The following is an 18,658-nucleotide window of genomic DNA, read 5'->3' as shown; positions in this document are numbered from 1 at the left end:
ACGCAATTCCAGTAGCGACGGTACTATTAAACATGTTATTTCAGAAAAGTATCTGAATCACGTTTCTAAGTGAGTTTTTGAAAATAAAAATAAATTTTACTGCGCGTAAGTACATTTTCTTTAAACAAATCTTTTGGAAAAATTGAGTTTGGAAAAATAAGTTATCTAATTGCATTAGTGTCACAAACTGATTAATGTAATATGTATTTAAAACCAATGATTATCTTTCGAAAATACGTGTAATCAAAGGCACAAAAATTCATATCATAAATATCATAATAATATAAGCATTATAATAGTATAAATATAATAATATGCATTTTTTCGCAGCGAAAAATCATCTAATATATAATTTATATAATCTCTTCATAATTTATAGAACAATGCAGACCACGTAGTTTTAACTACGGATTAATTTTCATTCAATAAAACAATTCTACATATACATGTCCATTACTCTTTCATAACTATATGTATCCATTCTTGACTGAAAAAATTAAGGCATGCATAGATAAAATGTGCAGTTATATTAAAATCTTAACTCACTAATTTTTCACGCAACAATGTCTCGATGCAAGTTTTAGAAGCTCATACGAAATATGCTAAACGACAGCAACGAAGGAATTCTTTTCTCTCGAATATTCTTTCTTGTTGCTCGGTCGCTTTGGAGATGGGCACGTTTATCAATCTTCGTAGCAAGTCGCGTCGCACAAACGGACGGAATCGCAGTCGAGCATTGACAAACCCGGGACGCCGTACGTTCATACATTCGTCCGTTACACAAAAGAACACAGAATATCGCGGCCAGCTCATTTTCAAGGATCGTCGACCCCTTCTTCGGTCGCGTCGATCATTAATTCTTCACTGTCCGCGTCGCGGTAGTTTTCGTCCGAGATTCTCGTTCTTATTCCGTCGCCCTTTTGATTAAAGTCTTCATATTTTACGAACCTGTCCCGGACGGAGTCATGATGGCCGTGCATGTGTGTTCGGGCCTCGGGCCGGCCGAAACAAATGGAAGGGCCGGCGCGGTGCGAGGAGAGAGAGAGGCAGACAAGCGGTATCAATGGTAATGGCCATCCGAGCGGACTTATTTAGGGACGCATACGAAATTATACGTGCGAGACGCAACCGGACTGTCGTGGATAATAAAGAAAAAAAAAGGGATGCCGCGGCGTGCGGTGGGCCCTGTGTCGCGTTTGACAGATGTCAGGACAAAGTGAGCGGAGAGTGCGTGGTGGGGAAGGTAGGAAGGGGTTGCCCGCGATATCGCGGGACCATGCGTGTGTTACATTTAGGTGATTGATGAGCGCGCTCAATGAGAATCACAGCTGGGTCGCGCACATATCTTCCCGCGCGGTCAAGTCTGCCGAGTCTAATCCAATGGTTGGCCCTGCAGCATGATGTGTTGTGGTGTCTAGCTGGCCATAAACGGGCCTTACCGCCGCGATCGTGGATTGGCTGAAATCGGTGGCCGTGTAATTTATATAGGTCTAATTGAAGAGCCAAGTGAACGTACGCGCCATATCCAACGAAAGTTAAATTGTTCCCTCAGAGAAATTATCCATCTCCTACTATATTACATATGTCAAGTGTTTAACGGCGTGATTATTTTTATTAAAATTGTCTCATGAATTGTTCATGTGAAAAATTAATTTTTTAGCAATTTATGCATTCTTTTAGTAATAAAGGAAGTTTAATAATAATTGAGCCTTTTGAAACAAATTCACAAACGTCAAGAGTTTAATAATATTTTTAATATAATTGAAATTTAATATCGTTTAATTTTTTGATGCAATTCGACATTTACGGTTCGAGCTCATCTGCTGTACAATTGAAATGATATAGAGATGATTTACGTCAAAAGAATATCCCGTTTTATTATGTCTATGCTTTGAAAGAGAGAGAGAGAGAGTAAATTAATGACTAACAATCAGTGTATAAAAAAAAGATGATGGGCAGTACTTTATCCCACTGTCACGCACATTGGCTCCACAACTGTCGGATTTTCCTCATGATCGCACTCACAGTGTCCGATCCCCCTACCGTCGGCATATCCCTGTCATAAACAAACCCCGAAGCGAGAAGATCAATAATGCCCAGGGACATTCTTACGCGCCGCGGTTCCCGAATTGGGATAGTAGTTGCGAGAGATCATAAAGCGATTTGGTGTACTGCCGCGACGCAGTGATTGATCTGCACGCACGATAAACATTGCTCAGCCACGCCGCGAAATGACGTATGCGCGCGTATTAATATCGGTGATGGAGGAACGTGGCCAGCTGCGTAACCATGGCCGGTCCCTTGGACCATTCGCGCAAATGCCGCGATGCCCGTTTGTCTCCGAGGATGGATTCGCAGTTCAAAATAGTTCAAATAGAGACAACGCGTCTAATCGATCTTTCAATCGTCTGGCATATGCATGGCCAACGTAACTGTGGTCGTATTTAATCGTGCAACAAAATTGCAGTGGATCCTCTCGCAATTTCATTTTTATGTAGAAAAATGTATAATTGATTTAAAGATTAATCTTTTTAGGGCAAAAATGTCACTATCTTTTAAAAAATAATTATTTCTCTTGACACATCCGTTACATTGGTGTTAAACTAACGTTTATATACAAATATGTTATATTGCCTAATAAGGAACATATTTTTAAAGCTTAGAAAATAAAAAAGAAGTTAAATCTTTACAACAAATATAATAAAAAATTTATCGTAAAATATATAAACCGTTAGTTTTACTGTATTCGATAATGATCGCTGTTTCAATTATTGAAAGTCGTTGAAAGTATTCCGAGCGTGCAATGTTCATTGCATTATTTATTCCGATATATACGTTTCAATATATACGTTTCAACATAAGCAACAACGGATCAGTTGCATGTATGCAGATTCCATATATATTTCGTAGAGGACATACGGTGGTTCATGCGAGTATTATTTTCCGAACGATTGGCGAGCGAGGGACGGGGAGGAAGGGAGGCAACCGCAGAGTCTGAATGGCGGCAGCTGAAATTTTATTCACGCACAATAATTTGCATTCTGGCTGGCCAGGACAAGAACCCACATTATTAGCAGGTAGAATGGGATTGGCATCGAATTCGGACGCCGAAGAGGGGGACCCGATGACCGAAAGACCGCGAAGAGAGCAAAGAGGAGAGCGAGATTCCATGCGGTTTCTTTGCCTCCGGTGATTCTGTAATTAACTTTTTGTTAGCAGTACTCCTTCCACGTTTCTCGCTTACTTGGAAGGCATCTTGCCGTTATACACGCGTAAGACGTCTTGAAAAATTGCTATCCTGAGTTTTTTTAATTCGAAATTATTGCTAGACTATACTCTTCGTAAACATCTTGAAGTTTTGTTTGAAAAATGCACTTATATTAAGATGTTTAAATCAAATCTCATTTAAATCAATTATTGATTAGAAAGTAGAACATATTAATTTTTAAAATAATTATAAGCCTAATATATACATATATAGCATTATTTAAATATAAATAGTGAAGAAAATATTTCACTGTAATACTTTTATGAAGTTTTGTAATTTGAACAATGTTAAGTAATAAAATAAATTCTAACCTAGAATTACTTATTTGAAATTTATTTGCATTTTTCTCTCTCGTTCTTATAAAACTATAAAATTGCATTAATTGCGAATGTCAAAGAGCATTTGTCGACGATAAAGAAATACTTTTTCATCGCTCTAATGCGTCAGTTCAGTAATAAGTTTTCCAAAACTTTCCAATCGGTTTCAATTACGGCAGATCTGCTAGTCTCGTCTTGACGTTTCTTTTTATCACTCAGCCTCGCTAGGATTAAACTCTTTCGCGCGCCGAGGAAAGACATGCCCTTTCGCAGTAAGAATAGAACCTTCTCCCTTCTATCCATCGCGCCCTTCCCGTCATTTCCGTCAAGGAGACTCGCCCGCGAAATTAAACTCCCGACAAGTCGGGCGAAAACTCTCATCGCCGTGTTCATCGGAGAACGGCTCAGAAACCGGAGAAAGGCGTCACTCGGGCGCGCGCAATATATGTATAATACTTTGATAGAATTTCGGTGCCCCGCTTGAGGTCCCCCGCGAGACGGCGCGGCGTGGCGCGGCGCGACAGCGGGATGATGCTTGTGGCCGTCTAATTAGATACGGACGTTCATTTGGATAATTGAAATAATCATTCCGCTCGTGTTTCACGCGTCGATGCACACTCGTTCCAGGTCTGATCATAGCAATCGAGATCACGTCGCGGAACAAGACTGCGCGATTCTGTTCGGAGTATAATTGTTCGTTGGGGGGGTTGTAGCTCGATAGGTAGGTATAAGGTGCTCCTATGGGACAGCGCGAATGTCATTATCGTTAGCGAAGCAGATTCGCTAATGCGCGATTCGCCAAAGTCGCGCCTCGTTGCACTAATCACTTTTGACTTGCAAGATGGATAGAGTGATCGATCGTTGCTCATCCAGCATATGTTTCACGACATTATATTTCGTAATAACATTTGCGAAACAGTTGCCGTGAATATTAGTTAATAAAACAGGAAACAATATGTAATTGCATTAAATCGAATCGATTCAAAAAACATGATTTCCGTGAAAGAAAAATAATATTGTTTGTTTATTATATACATGTAATAGGGGGTATTATATAAAGTATATTATAAATCTATAAATAAAGTTTGGGAGCTAAAATATTTGTAAAAGCTGTCTAAATTTAAACGTCATAATTCAATTGCATTTCGTATAAATGTTATAACCTTCATACGAGAATAAAAAAAAATTTCTCCCAAAGGAGATAATCAAATCTGATTACGCTTTTCCTACGGATGGATTGTTCCCAATTTGAACTAACACTATCATGGCTATCTCGCAACGAGAAGCGATTCGACTCAACGACGATCCCGACAACGTTAAACGTTTTATTTACGTTTCCGGATAATTTGCATTTCACGGAACGATAAACTCTTCTTTCCGATCGCTGCGGTGTGGAACGGCAGGAGTCGTGGGACAAATACAGGATGATTCGGTTTGGGCGAACAACCGATCGACCGACGACCGGTCGGCCGGCCGGTGGACAAACGCATAGCAACGTTGCAAATGTCGTTATCGTTATCGGACTGATTTTCCGCTGCGGCGCAACGCAGTGCGGCCGCCGCCGCCGCCGCCGCCGCCGCCGCCGCCACCGCCGCCACCGCCGCCACCGCCGCCGTTATGGCTACGGGTCTCTTCGAATTCACGAAACCGTGGAAACGAGATTATACTCCGTTTTCGGCGAACGGATGCCATATTGAGCATCAAGCGAATAGCTACTATTCTGCTGTCGATCGTTGGAGCGGAAACGCGACGTAACTAGATAGCGACTCGATCACGCGCGCTCATCATAGCTATCCGCTTTTTTAATTGTACAACGAACCTTGTCGCTATCGATGCGAAGCAGGGCTGTTAACGCGAATATCGCGAACAAGAGAGACGGAAATATGTAGATGGATGGATCTGTCTTATCTCAATCGGCCACCCGTGAGACCGTGATGAACAATACGATGATAAACTCGACTGAGAGAGATATCACGCGAGATACCAACGGCAATTAGATTTGCATCGAAAAGATGCCGACGAGAATTGTTCTTGTAATAATCGCGGCGCTTGACTTAAAGTTGCTCGTTACTGCGGGCCCTCCTGGAGGTAGTTCTTTTGATTTGCACGACACGGTCGATTTGTGCATCAATGCTTGCGGGTCGCGCGAGAGTAATTGCTGAGATGCATAACTGAGAGCGCATCTGAAAGGCATGATTGCGCTCAACGATGAGTCCTATTGTCGAGATTAATAGAGACGCTGGTGGTAGCTGGCATTCTACCTCGGTACGTAATTCGCACAACCTTTCCGTTGGTTCAATGTAAAAATTATGCTGCAATGTCCGTTGCGATATTGGCTGCAACGAATCAAAGAACTGTTGCAGTCTGCAAAGCGTCCTTAATCGAGCGCGCTTTCTCTTTTCGCTTTCTTTCCACTGTACGAATAAGAACAATGCTTGAAAACTCCTCTGTCGTGAGTTTAATAATCTTCAAATTGCTAACAATTATAGGTATATAAAATTAATTAATTTTGCAAAAATATAAATTTAATATTTTCAAAATCTAAATTTTTCTTACCTCGTTATTATTACCTATTTACCTTAATTCTTGTGCAAAAAATAGAAACCAAAAAATTATTAAAGAAGTGTAATCCAAAATGAATACCTATTTGATGTCGACAATCAGATATTTTCAATTCCACAGAAGTTTATATATGTATTCCCTTCAATTTGTTCCTCTTAAATTTACTAACTTTAAAGGAAAATTAATTTCATTCATTACTCGCTCTCATTTAACATTAAATATTAATTATTATTTGATATCTTTTGATACTTAATAATTAAATGATATAGATGTGCGTTTATTTAAACAGAATCACATTACCCAAGTTTGTGGAAATTTCACTGAAATGGAGTAACGGAGAAGAGAGAGCGGAAGGATTAAACAGGAAGTATCGTGGTGTAATACGCCGGGGCGATGCGTCGCGCATAATTATTCCGCGCGTGCTTTTCACGAGACGGCAAACTTGCCGCGGGGTTGCACGTATACGCCATGCTTCGTATCCCATGTTTGTCGGACGTCGGGCGACGTAATAAATACGCGAACGGACGGAAAACGCGAAAAGCGACATAGGATTCCTTCTTCCTCGCGCTACCTTGTCGTAATTCCTCCGGCTGTTTACGCGGCGCGCCGCTACGTTGTACGTAATCGCGTATTAATTGAACCACCCTGGGAAAGCACATATAGTGAATCACGTTATACTTGACTCTCGTATTATGTATTACGCAATTCTCTTTCGCTCGCCTTTTACGCGCGGCCGCAGCCGCTCTCTATAATGAAGCTGATTTATCTCGCGCATTCAACGAAGTGCTCTCCGACGAGTCTCGCTTAAACTTCGGGCTTTGTGCAAACGCTTAAAGGGGATAGGGAGCTTTAATTCATTCCGGTGTCGCGACCTTTCGGTTCGCGCAGCCCGGTATACGGTAATCCAACATAGCGTTTGTGTTTGCACCACGCTGCCGTATTATTATTGAGATATCCGTTATCTTGCGGTACTTTAAGCTCCGATATCTATAAAGCTCTCGCGTGCGAAGCACAAACGGCTATCTTCAATGCTTGAAACTTTAAAGGGCCCAAATGATGGTGGGATTAAAGTGCTCCGGGGTTTACATGAGATGTAGCTCCATTCGTTTTACTTACTCAGAACAACGTACGCGTTCATTGGTGTTTATTTATTTACGTCTGTTAATACCGAAGATGTAAAGAGATGTAAAGGAAGAAACTTTATAAAATTTCTAAGAGAGACAAGATTTTCCAAAGAGAAAATAAATATCTATATTTAATATAATATTCTCAATAATATCGCTTAATTAGTATTTATTAATCATAATATTAATAAAATTCTACGATATTGGTTAAAGTTAATTTAAGCTGGATAAAAATAATCTTTAATGTAGCACATTAACGTATACATCCAAGAATACCAATCCTGAGAAATTATTAAGGAAAATACGAAACAATCGCATACCGTTCGTTTCATTTCACAAAAAATGACGTTTCTGCGCTGCGGGATATTCGACGACACTCATTATTCATAAAGTATTCCATCTCCGCGCGAGAGCGAGGCTTAATGCACCCTTTTCGTTGTGGCGCAACTGCGCGGGATTGTCGCGCAGAGTGCGTATTAATAATAACGATCGAACGATGGTCCGGCGGGGGGTATCGTTGTGGTTACATGCTCTTCTCTAGACCAGGCTGGCTGGCCAGGGCAACACCATCCCTTCAGATGTAACGTAATGTGACGCAACACGACCTAACGCATAACGTTACGTTCTATTCTGTATGTGCAACGAGCCGGAAGATCCATATCTCACCCGCCGAGGATAGAAGAGCTCTTTGCGACGGCAACGTGCGCGTCTCGCGAAGCCCGAGAAGGACTCTCACGAGCGAGAAAGTGCAACAGCGTGTTCAACGTGTGTCGGTGCGGCGCGTGACTGCGTGTGAATTGCAGATACGCATGCCGCGGCGACGCACAGCGACTCCAAGATAGCCGGCTGCAACCTGAATGTTCCCTTTATCGTTTCCCATTTTGCTCTCTTTCGCATTTTTCCACCCCCTTACCCTCTCTTTCTTTTTCTCACTCCTTCTTCCGCGCGCCTACATGGTGAAGATTGCGCTATTTCTTTATAATGCACACATTCGCCGGAGCTATTGCAATCTCGTTCGGTCTCGTTTCCGCGTTATCGGCGAGGAAAAGTATTTTCACGGTTGCGGAGAACCAACGAAAGAACGTGGGAGAGTTCTCTCTCTGTTTTTCTCCATCTCTTTCTCTTCCTCTCTCCCCCTCTCTCTTTCTCTCTCGGAAATCTTCCTCGCAGCCAAAAATCACGCACAGCCATAAATTCACTGTTAAAACGGAATCGTTCTCCCCCGTTTTAGTTTCTCCTTTGTCTCTGTCTAATGTTTACCGCAGTAGCTTTTGCGGGAACGAGATAAGGCGCCCCTACACGAATCGACTTTATGAAGTCACATATTTCCGTGAGCGGTGGCGGAACGGCCGATACGGCCACGCAATGAATTCTGCCTATCAACGACTCGAAGCCTCGTTATACGTATATTCCGAAGCGAATGATAATAAACGGACGATGCTGGAAGTATGATTTAGAATGATGCAGATCGCTGCGCGAACGGGAGAATCAAGCACAGCCTTTATAAACAAGAAAAGTAGCTGTGTATATTCTGAATTTCACTTTGTATACATGTTTTCTTTCTTCTTTCGTATTAATAATTGCAAGTGCAGAAATTATAAAAAATTGTAAATTTTATCGAGTTTTATTATTTCAATATAAAGTCATAAATAAACTATTATTAACTATAATTAATATTTTCTTCAATTAATATAATATTAAATAAATTTATTTGTTTGACTCGTTAACATATAACTGTAGTTAACATATAACAAATTGACCTGTGCAAATGGCAGTACGAGTGCGTGCGACAAATCAAATTTTATAGTACAAATAATTATATTTATAATTGGTTGTAAATTCCAAAACCGATTTTGATCTCTACTGTGAGATTCTCTTCAGTTAGTAGCCTTTACCAAACAATTCTTTAAAATTATTATTTCTGCTGGGGATTCTCAGTTTATTGTAAAAACATCTCCAGTTACAAAAATGTTATTTATTCTGAAATGGAGAATATTATTTTTCTGTTTTATAAACTTTTATAATTAAGATAACTTATATACATTTTCTACACATAACATTTTATAATTGAGAATATCATAATTAAAAAAAAGATTAATCATATTTATGACTGATATAAATTGTAATATAGCGCTATAATTGACAAAAACATGTACATCACAATTATCCTAACTGACTACATAAACATAATAACCATTAATGTCATCCATTAGTACCTAATTTATGAATATCAAGAAAATCACCTTATCAATAAACCTTATTAATAATATAAAAGAATTATGTATCGAGTTTCCATATTATTCAGAAAGATATTTCTGTATTATTTATCGTCACGGAATGTTAGTTTCATGAATTCTTGATACTTACAAGTCTCTAGGTAGCGCAGTATAGTTGATGCGATTTCGTTCCACCGAGATCATTAACCGAGCAAGCGTTTAAACGAGACAAAAACTAGCGTGCATACACGATAATATCCGGGCGACACGCGCTGGAAATAAATTATTAATCGTATTCGCAGAAAAAATATGGTAGGCTCCAGGTGGCTGGCTTCGCGCGTGCAGGTGCTGTCGCGATCTGATCGAGGGATGGGATCGAGAACGCGGAACGCGGAACACGTACTCGTTCTGCGGCGCGGCACATTATCGTGAGGGATTGACACGGAAAGAAAAATGGACATGTACATATGTCGGCCGGTGGTATCCGTTTGCTTTACCGGGACGCAAAATGTTTTTATTCATAACTTGCCGCCGATGCCGTAAGCGGGAATCATACATATTCCACGTGTACTCGCGTTGCATCTCCGGGACACTGGACAATGAAAATCCTTACGTCCAGAGGATGGCCATCGGCTACGTTTCGATAAAAATTCAGCACCGACCGACGCGATGTGCTACGCTGAAATTGCCAGTAAAAAGCGTTTTTCTTGGTTCGCCGCTGTTGCCGCCATAGCGGGGAATGTGTTTTACATTTCCTGATACCTTGCATTTCCTAGACAGAAATGTTTCTATGCATTTTGCGAGTTAAATGCGGCGTTTCGTTACCGAACGAAGAACTTGGCGAGAGAGAAAGAGAAAGAAAGAGAGAGAGAGAGAGAGAGAGAGAGAGAGAGAGAGCGCAAAGCGTTCTTTTAATATTTTCTAAGATTATTCTTCTCATGTCAAAAAAATATTCCCAAAAGTTTTTAATGGTGCACTTTGTTAGTGAAGCAGCATTGTTAGATAAATTGGATAAGTTATTAATGACTTTTCAAAAATAAAATAAAAATTTATAAAATTACTAAAAAATGATAATTAGATTTTTAGTTGTCGGCACGAAATCATTATATGAATACATTATAGAGTGTAAATTTAATCAGTAGAATCACTATATTGTTCAATATAGCAAAATTACAGTTGCTATCCCCCGCTTGAGATTATGTAATAAGAAATTTTTTTATTATAAGTTTACTTATTATTTGTGATAGTTCAAAAGTATATCTCGATACTCTCAACCGATGCAACAAATTAAATAATAGTTTCTAAAAAAAAGAAAAGAGAGTGACTTCAGTAGATGTTATATATATATGTATAGCGAAAGATGTGTATTATATAGAAATATTTGATGGACGCTCAGGTTGCTTCGCGATATTTGTCTCGACGCGAAGTATAGGTCGGTTTACTCGAGAGCATTGATGTCGATGTCTCAATGCTTGCGACCTGAAATGGAATGAAAAAGAACTGTTCATCATTGCGATAGTAATAACCATTTCATCAAAAAGGAAAAGGCTCAAAGCGGGATACGGTCCCGTCGGAAATACATCGGGGCACGAGCAAGGAGAAAGCCTCCATCCGCGATGAACATTAGTAAACGAACCGGAAATTTTGTGTGCTCTCCATCAGTGACCGAACTTAATGCAACGACTGATATGAATTTAATTGTGGTGGAATTTTCTAGCGATCTTAGTAAGCGAAAATGAGTTGTTCGTTACCGATATTGAGTATATAAAGAAGTCGTCAAAGGGAAATATATATGTTTAGTATCACATTATAATTAAATAATCAATTTACAAGTACATCGGAATATTAATATTAACATTTTTACTTTTATCTTTAATCGGTCTGACATAATCATGCTTTTATAGACTTTGTAAAAAAAGAAATTTGTTTATGTAAAGGAATATTTGTTTTGTTAATAATACTTAGAAGAGATCCCATAAGATATTTGATAAAATTATTGATTTCTAGATATTATTTTATATGTTATAATCATACAAATCGAAGAATTGAGTAATCATAAGAATCGAATAATTCAGTAATTCTATTAAAAGAAAGTTAATAAGTATATATGTTTGTTAATATTTGTCCATAAATTTATTTAATAGGGACAGACCATCGGTTCTTACAAGAATGGAAAATAGTGGTCCTAAACCATAATTACGAGCGAACAACATCTTGCGGACATATGTTGTCAGTTGTGAGATATGAAGCTCCCCGGGGGCTCGCACGCCCTCGTCATCGCAGAATTTCTGAACATCATCGAACCAGGCCAGGGCCTGTCTTTAATTGATGTTTCTCATCTTTTTCCTGCTTTTGTCTAGCCATTGAGATTTATACTCAACTGACGAGATGCGGAAAAAGAAAAGGTAGCAGCGATGGTAATACTGAGAATCCCCTTCATAAGAAAAAGAAGGTAAAAATTTATATAATTTAGAGAGATATTTCTTTATCGAAGCAACAGCTGCACACGTATAAATCTAACGGATATTATGAAATAAAAGATTTAGCTTTCAAGGAATAAAGAATAGTGTATTTTTCTGATCTCGCGCAGAATTTACTTCAACTGTATTTTTAAGACGTGTTGCTTTGAAAAATGAACACGACCTCTCACGCAGCGCTTCATATAGTCTTGTATTTTTCATCGACACTTTTTGTTCCGCAGTTTCTTCGTGATCCACAGCTGTCATGATCTGATTTTCTATTCGTTCAACTTCCCGATCATCGCCCCGACACGAGACACGACACATCGGCCATTCTCGTTGTATCATATCTTCTCATGTTTTACAGACATCCATCACCTTCAGATATGCCGGCGAATTCGATTGGATTATACGCGCCAGCCTTCAAACATTCCGGTCTGGATGCCTCGTTAATTATACATTATCGCTAAGTAACGCCGATCCCGCTTATCAGAATAAAGAACGAAGCGCACCACACGAAAGGTAGGACCGGAGACAGCTGCTAATGAATAGCGCGTTAAGTACAAGCCGATTGTTCCCGATATATCACCATTAAGTTTCGGGGATCGTCCGTTGAAAAATCGACCGACAGCAAATCTGGGCGGCGCGAGTGCGAGACGAGGAGCGGAGGCCGGCTCTATATTAACGCGATTAAGGCTATAAATAATCGTACGCTCGGTTAACGCGTTTTATCGCAGCCGGCTTCTCCTCGATCCCGATTTCTATCCGGAGACTTCTTCGGCTTTTCGCCGGGCTTTTACTGACATTAATTCGACGCCACGTATCCTCGTGGTTTCTCGCGATTACCACGTGTCCGATGCATTTCGGAATTATCCCCGACGCGTGATTCATTGCGTGTTACGTGCCGACTGTAATTACATCAGATTTGTACACGTCATAGAAACGTCACGTGGCTTTTGAGTACAAATAAATATATACAATTAACACGAATGATCTCTCGATTTTTGCTGGCGATAAAAGATATAAAAATTACACATTAAATAAATAAGAAGATATGTACTTTGACTTATATTTATGAATATTTGTAATTTTTACAGAATTATGATATTAAAAGAAAAGTCAATGACACTGCAGTTATATGCATATATTTATTTATGGTATTTGTAAGTAACTATCTGCGTGCGCGCGCGCACAAGTATAAAAATATAGAAAATATCAAAGGTTTCGATCCACTACATATCCTTTTTTTTAATGAGTAAAGAACTTAATTAATTAATCAATTCAATCTTTCCGATCCATTAAAAAGAATTCAAAGCAAACCGAAATATATATTAGGCATTCGTTTGTAACTTTATATGCTTTGAAAATATTACGTACAGTTACTATAATAATTATATATTTATTTGTCCTTCTCTTACTGCTGCGATTTTATGTCAAAGAACTGTTTTCGTTCACTTTCTTTTTATAAAACGCAATTCATTAAAACAAAATTTACCTATTTGACGTATTTGGTAAATGTCTCTTTATAGAGAACGTTGATAAAAGAATTTGAAATACGAATTAATATTTATTAGTAACTAAGAGCGTTTTTATAAAAGCTATTAAATATCTTATGCGTTCTAATCGCGCCGTTGTCTGTTCAAACGCATCCGCGTTCAATATTCCGTGCATGGCCTGCCATTTTCTGCCGTCGCTCTAAAAGCTTGCCTACTTGACAGATCTCCAAAAGAGCCGGTTCACTTTGAGAGCAACCACTTAGCCGAAGACTCTCCCAATATGCACTTCAAAGAAACGCCTAATTGGTTAGAAGTTATGGCACCTAAAGCGCACAAGCCATCGTGCATATGAATTACCAATTTGTCCTGCTTCTGGTTTAAAAAAGTATAAGTATCAAATTACGAAAACTCCGAAAAAGCTTATTATTTGCTCTCTGATAATGAACAATAAATATTATAAAAGAATTTATTTAAGAAAAATTAATTGACTTATAGAAATATCATTTTATAAGTTCTTTTTTCCTAATAAAAAACCATTGCCATAAAGAATCGACCAAATTCCATAATTACATTATATTTCGTGGCCGTTGAATATTGTATATATAGGGATCATACACCGTGTTAAAGCGCTTTGACACAATAACGAGCGTGATAAAAATATATTTTATAACGGAGACCTGCAATAAAGTAGACGTAAAAATATATTTTGGAATAGAAAGCACAAACTGTGAGTCGAGAAAAGTACGAGGCATTTTCGTGCACGATTCCTCTCTGTGCGTCAAGGATATCAGTGTTTTACGAATTCCGAGAAGCATATGCCGTCGAGTGAATTCTTCAGATGCCCGTCACCGCATCGATTCGTTTTCGAACGGGTTGTATCGAGAAACGCGACACACAAGTGGGTCGACACCGGACGTGTGGAGGAGAGCGGAATAGTTCCCGCGAGTACGTGGCTTGGAAACGCTTGAATTATCTCTTTCGCGAGAGTGGCGTCCGTGTACGGTGCGCACATTCCGCAGCGCAGGTTCTGCGACGGCTATTCTATTAACCGCAAATTCGTCCGGATGCCTTCGCCATCTATTTCAGATTTGTCGAATTCAATTCATCTCCGTGTGTATGTGTGCTCCCCGAACGGTTTTCGCACTCCCTTTCCAGCATTCTTTCCTTTTCCTCTCCGCCCCCCTTATCGTATTGTCGAAGATGCCCCTCGCTATTCCTAGTTTTCGTCTATTCGAAGATGTAGCCTTGAAACGCGTGGCTCAATTTGTACAAGCGATTATTATAAAAAGAGGTTTACCAAAAGGGTTTAGAGTCTCCGGTATACGATTGGATCGTGTGATATTTTTTATTTGTTAGCAATATATTTCGTAATCAGTAAGTGAGTAAAATTGATTTTCAGGGTGTATAATTATAAGATTAAATTATCATATTAATTTTGTTAATTTAGCACGTATTTAAAGCTAATTAATGTTAGCTTGTAGCATTGACTTTTTACCGTGCACAAATAGAAAGCAATAAAACTTCCTGCTTCATTAAGTTATTTTAATTTACTGCAAGCTTTCATGCAGGGCGTCAATGAGAGGTACATTATTAAATCAGTGGTTATTTACATTATCACGGTCCGCTAATAATATTTAAATGAAACTGTTATAAAGCATATACGTATATCGCTGAATGAGATATTTTTCTGCAATATAAACACTCTAAGCATTATTTAATTTTATTTACATGTTAGAATTCATTTAACTGAATTTTTTTTACCAAAAAAATGTGATTTTATACATACTTGTAATAAACTTTTAACTAAACTGTCTATTTTACTAAAAATGATAAAAGTAACTATATCTTTATTTATTATAATTATTTTTAATAACCGTCTTACTTGTCTGTTATAAACTTTCCCGTATTTTTGCCACAAAAATTTGCTCTAAATGATTATCAAGGAAAAGAACAAAATCTGCCGATATTTATTTTCGAATCTCGAAACTTTCTTTTCGGAGTCAACATTAGCCCTGCGGCGGTAGAGGATTACAGTTTCTTCAACCCGACGTATTTCCGGTCAAACCTTCGTAGAGCTCGAGGCTACGCTACTGTCGCACTAGTATTTCCTTTCTTCGGCGTGTGAGAGTTGGTTGTTTGCGTGATTACTTGCTTCGTCAGTTTCGCCTCCAGCAAGTTTTCTCGGTCTAGACAATTTCGGGAGACACGAATGACGTCGATCCGTTCCTTACAATCGACGCCGCATTTTACTCATGTTTGTACAATGGCGGCTCGTGACTCTGTGATCCTAATGTAGAATAAATTGAAAATGCGCACATGTATTTTGTGCGGTATTGCTTCGGAAAAATCAATAAAAAAGAAAATGAACTTTTCAATACAAAATAAAGCAAAGCAGCAATTGTGGTTTTTATAACATATATTTTATAATATTCATACTTTACTATATCTTATGATATTTATACTTTATACTTTACAGTATCTTACGATATTCACACACTGACGCGAAAGAGCATAAAATGATATTTACTTATTACTTCGAAACCTTTCGCATTTTGATTTTGAAGAGGAGAGAGAAAATTTTAATTAAAAATTAAATTCCTGATTTTGGAATCTCTTTCGAAATCACTTTATAGTATATCGAGTTTTTAAAGCGCGCGTTTATCTTTAGATAGATGAGAATCCGCCACTGTTCTTAAAACAGTCGAGAAAGGGAGCTGATACATCGAAGGGTCGAAAGTGTTCGAGTAGATCGCACAGAGGAAATTAGGGCGGCGAAAGTTGTGGGTAGCTGTGTCGTGGGACGCGACACTCTGCGATCTTTCTTCGAGTGCAACAAGATGTAATGGATGGGGTTGGAGAAAGGGATGGAGAAAAAGGTACGTGATCGGGTCGCTGACGTCGAGGAACGATCGTTCTCGTGCGAGATTCTTAGTGTTTCGTGCATTTGCATTTTTCATGCTTTCATGAGCGATCGCACGTGGATGAGTGTTTGATATGATTAAAATAGAATTTTTTGCATGGTAACGTAAATAACGAGTTTTAATTTTTTTTTCATGAATGATACTTTTCATACTGATACTTGATACTATTGGGATTTATTCGGACTGGCGAAAATGCTGCGCGTATATTTTTCTTTGATTGCGATATCTTTTGTGAAACGTATCACACATATCAAAATATCGCGTTGTTACTTTTATATGAATGTTGAAACAATATCAAAATGCAAAAATTAAACGTGCTGTGTCATCGAAAATATACTGTCTCTACCATTAATAAATAGAATCTTTTATATAAAGAGGAAAGTATTCACATAGATATATATTAAATCAATTTTAATTGTTCTTATTATAATCCCTGTCCTTTTACTTTTAATTTAATAGATTTTTAAAACATGTAGTGTCAGTTGTTCGAAAAATTAAACAAAACATTATATTCTTAACACATTTTTTGTCATTGTTATTACAAAGTATATAGAAGGTTTTTAACTTTAACTTGTATATTTCTTGATAGTGATGTAATACGTATATGAGGAAAGAATAAACCACGGATTAAGCTTCGCAGCGAGATGTACTTTTCATGTAGTTTCGCGATCGATAGCGCTATATATATTCATATATATACTTTCAAAATATCCACGGTAAATATGCTGATATTTCCGTAGTTTAAGCCCATAGGTGAATAATCAAGGATGATGGTAACTGCGCTCGCAATTTCATCGTTAATGTTGTTTTTGCGAATTTGCATTATGAAAATGCGGCGACGTAATCGGGATTCGAAACATGGATATTTTCAACAAGTTTAAAAATGTTTACCCTCCTATTTCGCTTCGCATTTAAAACTGCGCTGCATTGCACTTTTTTCATCGTAAAAATTACGTGTTAGTTCACGTTCAATTATTCGCCAGCTTACGTCAAGCGTTTTAGCAGTAAGTACACAACTAAGTTTTCCAGAGGGATGGGAAGTTTCAACAGCTTCTCTCTCTACGCTGTCACAGTGCTTTACTTCCAAACGGTACTTGAAAAATTATGTTAAGTTTATGTCGCGAAATATCCTCGAACACGACGTCATTTCCTAAGGATCCCTTGAAACCACGCGCCTCCAGCGCCAACGTGCGCTCCTGGTATCCATGTTCCTTCAAAATCAAATCTTTTTCACCGATAATTCTCCACAATTCAATATCAGAATAAATATAAATAACAGAATCGGAGAAAATGTTTCGTAGCTCTAATTTGTCATGAGATTTCTATAAAGACATTCACGATAGCTCTATGACTGCACTCGAGGAAATTTTGTTGATCTTCAGATTTTAGTTTCCATCGTAAAAATCATGAAGAGAGCTGTATATCCTGTGTTTCATAAGGAAGCCCCCGTTATCGTGGTAATATCGCGTTCGTTCACGCAGCTTTGGATCTTATTAGAGTAAGCCACGTGGAAAAATACACGCCATGTGCTTTTCCCGAGTTATACACAAGCGTGACTCCGTCGATCGGAATACTTACAACACGATAAGTATATTACTCGATGCGGCCCAACCGGTCGGCATATATTTCCTGTACCTACATGTTCCGCGCGATACTCGCGACGGTGTTGCATGAGAAAGTAGCTTCACGCTCACGTACCTTTTTTTTCTCCCTTACTTGAGAAACCTTGGACGATTATCGGTCACGATAAAGCTATACTCGGCGCCACGAACATCGATAGCGACAATCCCATAGTTCTCTTCGTTCTCTTCATCGCGGCTACACTAGGATTCATCCATATTCATGTACGGAAAACGCTCTCATATACGTACACGCCACGGCAGCCCTGTTAAACGCTTAATCAGTGTAAAGTAAGCTTTTTAATGACGCGCGTAATTTCACGGCGAGGACCATCTCTCGCATTCGGCGCGGTGTTTATCTTTTTCCCGTAAAAGGTACGTAAATGAGCGCCGCCGCGGCACTAAATTATGTCTTAATTCCGAGCGCGACGGGCTCGTTCCTGGTCAAATCGCCGGGCTGTTTATGGGCCTTACTTTACGGTGGTTTCGCCCGAGTCCCCCGCACATATCGCTACATTGAGGCGCTAAGTGCTCGAGTCGCGTCGTATTTTATTACGGATATCACATCCTTCGGCCCAGCCGCCTTAAGAGCCACCGCGCGTGTGACTTTCGGTTCGAATACGGTAAAATAGAGAGGCATGCGAGATAAAAAGAATGTCGTCCGTGTCGGAGGCAG

General features: G+C 38.9%; 1 protein-coding gene across 1 annotated transcript in view; it reads right to left on the bottom strand.

Annotated features, from left to right (window-relative positions):
• The window catches only part of LOC139787479 (uncharacterized), a gene marked incomplete at its 5' end in the record, with an annotated part of 62,472 nt that extends 54,456 nt beyond the window's left edge, over window positions 1-8,016 (bottom strand). The window contains one exon of the mRNA XM_071726580.1: window positions 7,938-8,016. Coding sequence (XP_071582681.1) covers window positions 7,938-8,016 — 79 coding nt within the window. The remainder of the gene's footprint in view (window positions 1-7,937) is intronic.
• Between the last annotated feature and the right edge of the window lie 10,642 nt (window positions 8,017-18,658).

Source organism: Temnothorax nylanderi, unplaced genomic scaffold (assembly GCF_030848795.1).
Source record: "Temnothorax nylanderi isolate EJ_2023f unplaced genomic scaffold, tnyl_v1.0 TNYL_tig0010_pilon, whole genome shotgun sequence".
In the NCBI taxonomy this organism is placed as follows: Eukaryota; Metazoa; Arthropoda; class Insecta; order Hymenoptera; family Formicidae; genus Temnothorax; species Temnothorax nylanderi.
Note: the sequence above shows the minus strand (reverse complement) of the source record. Positions and strands in the feature narration are given on the sequence as shown.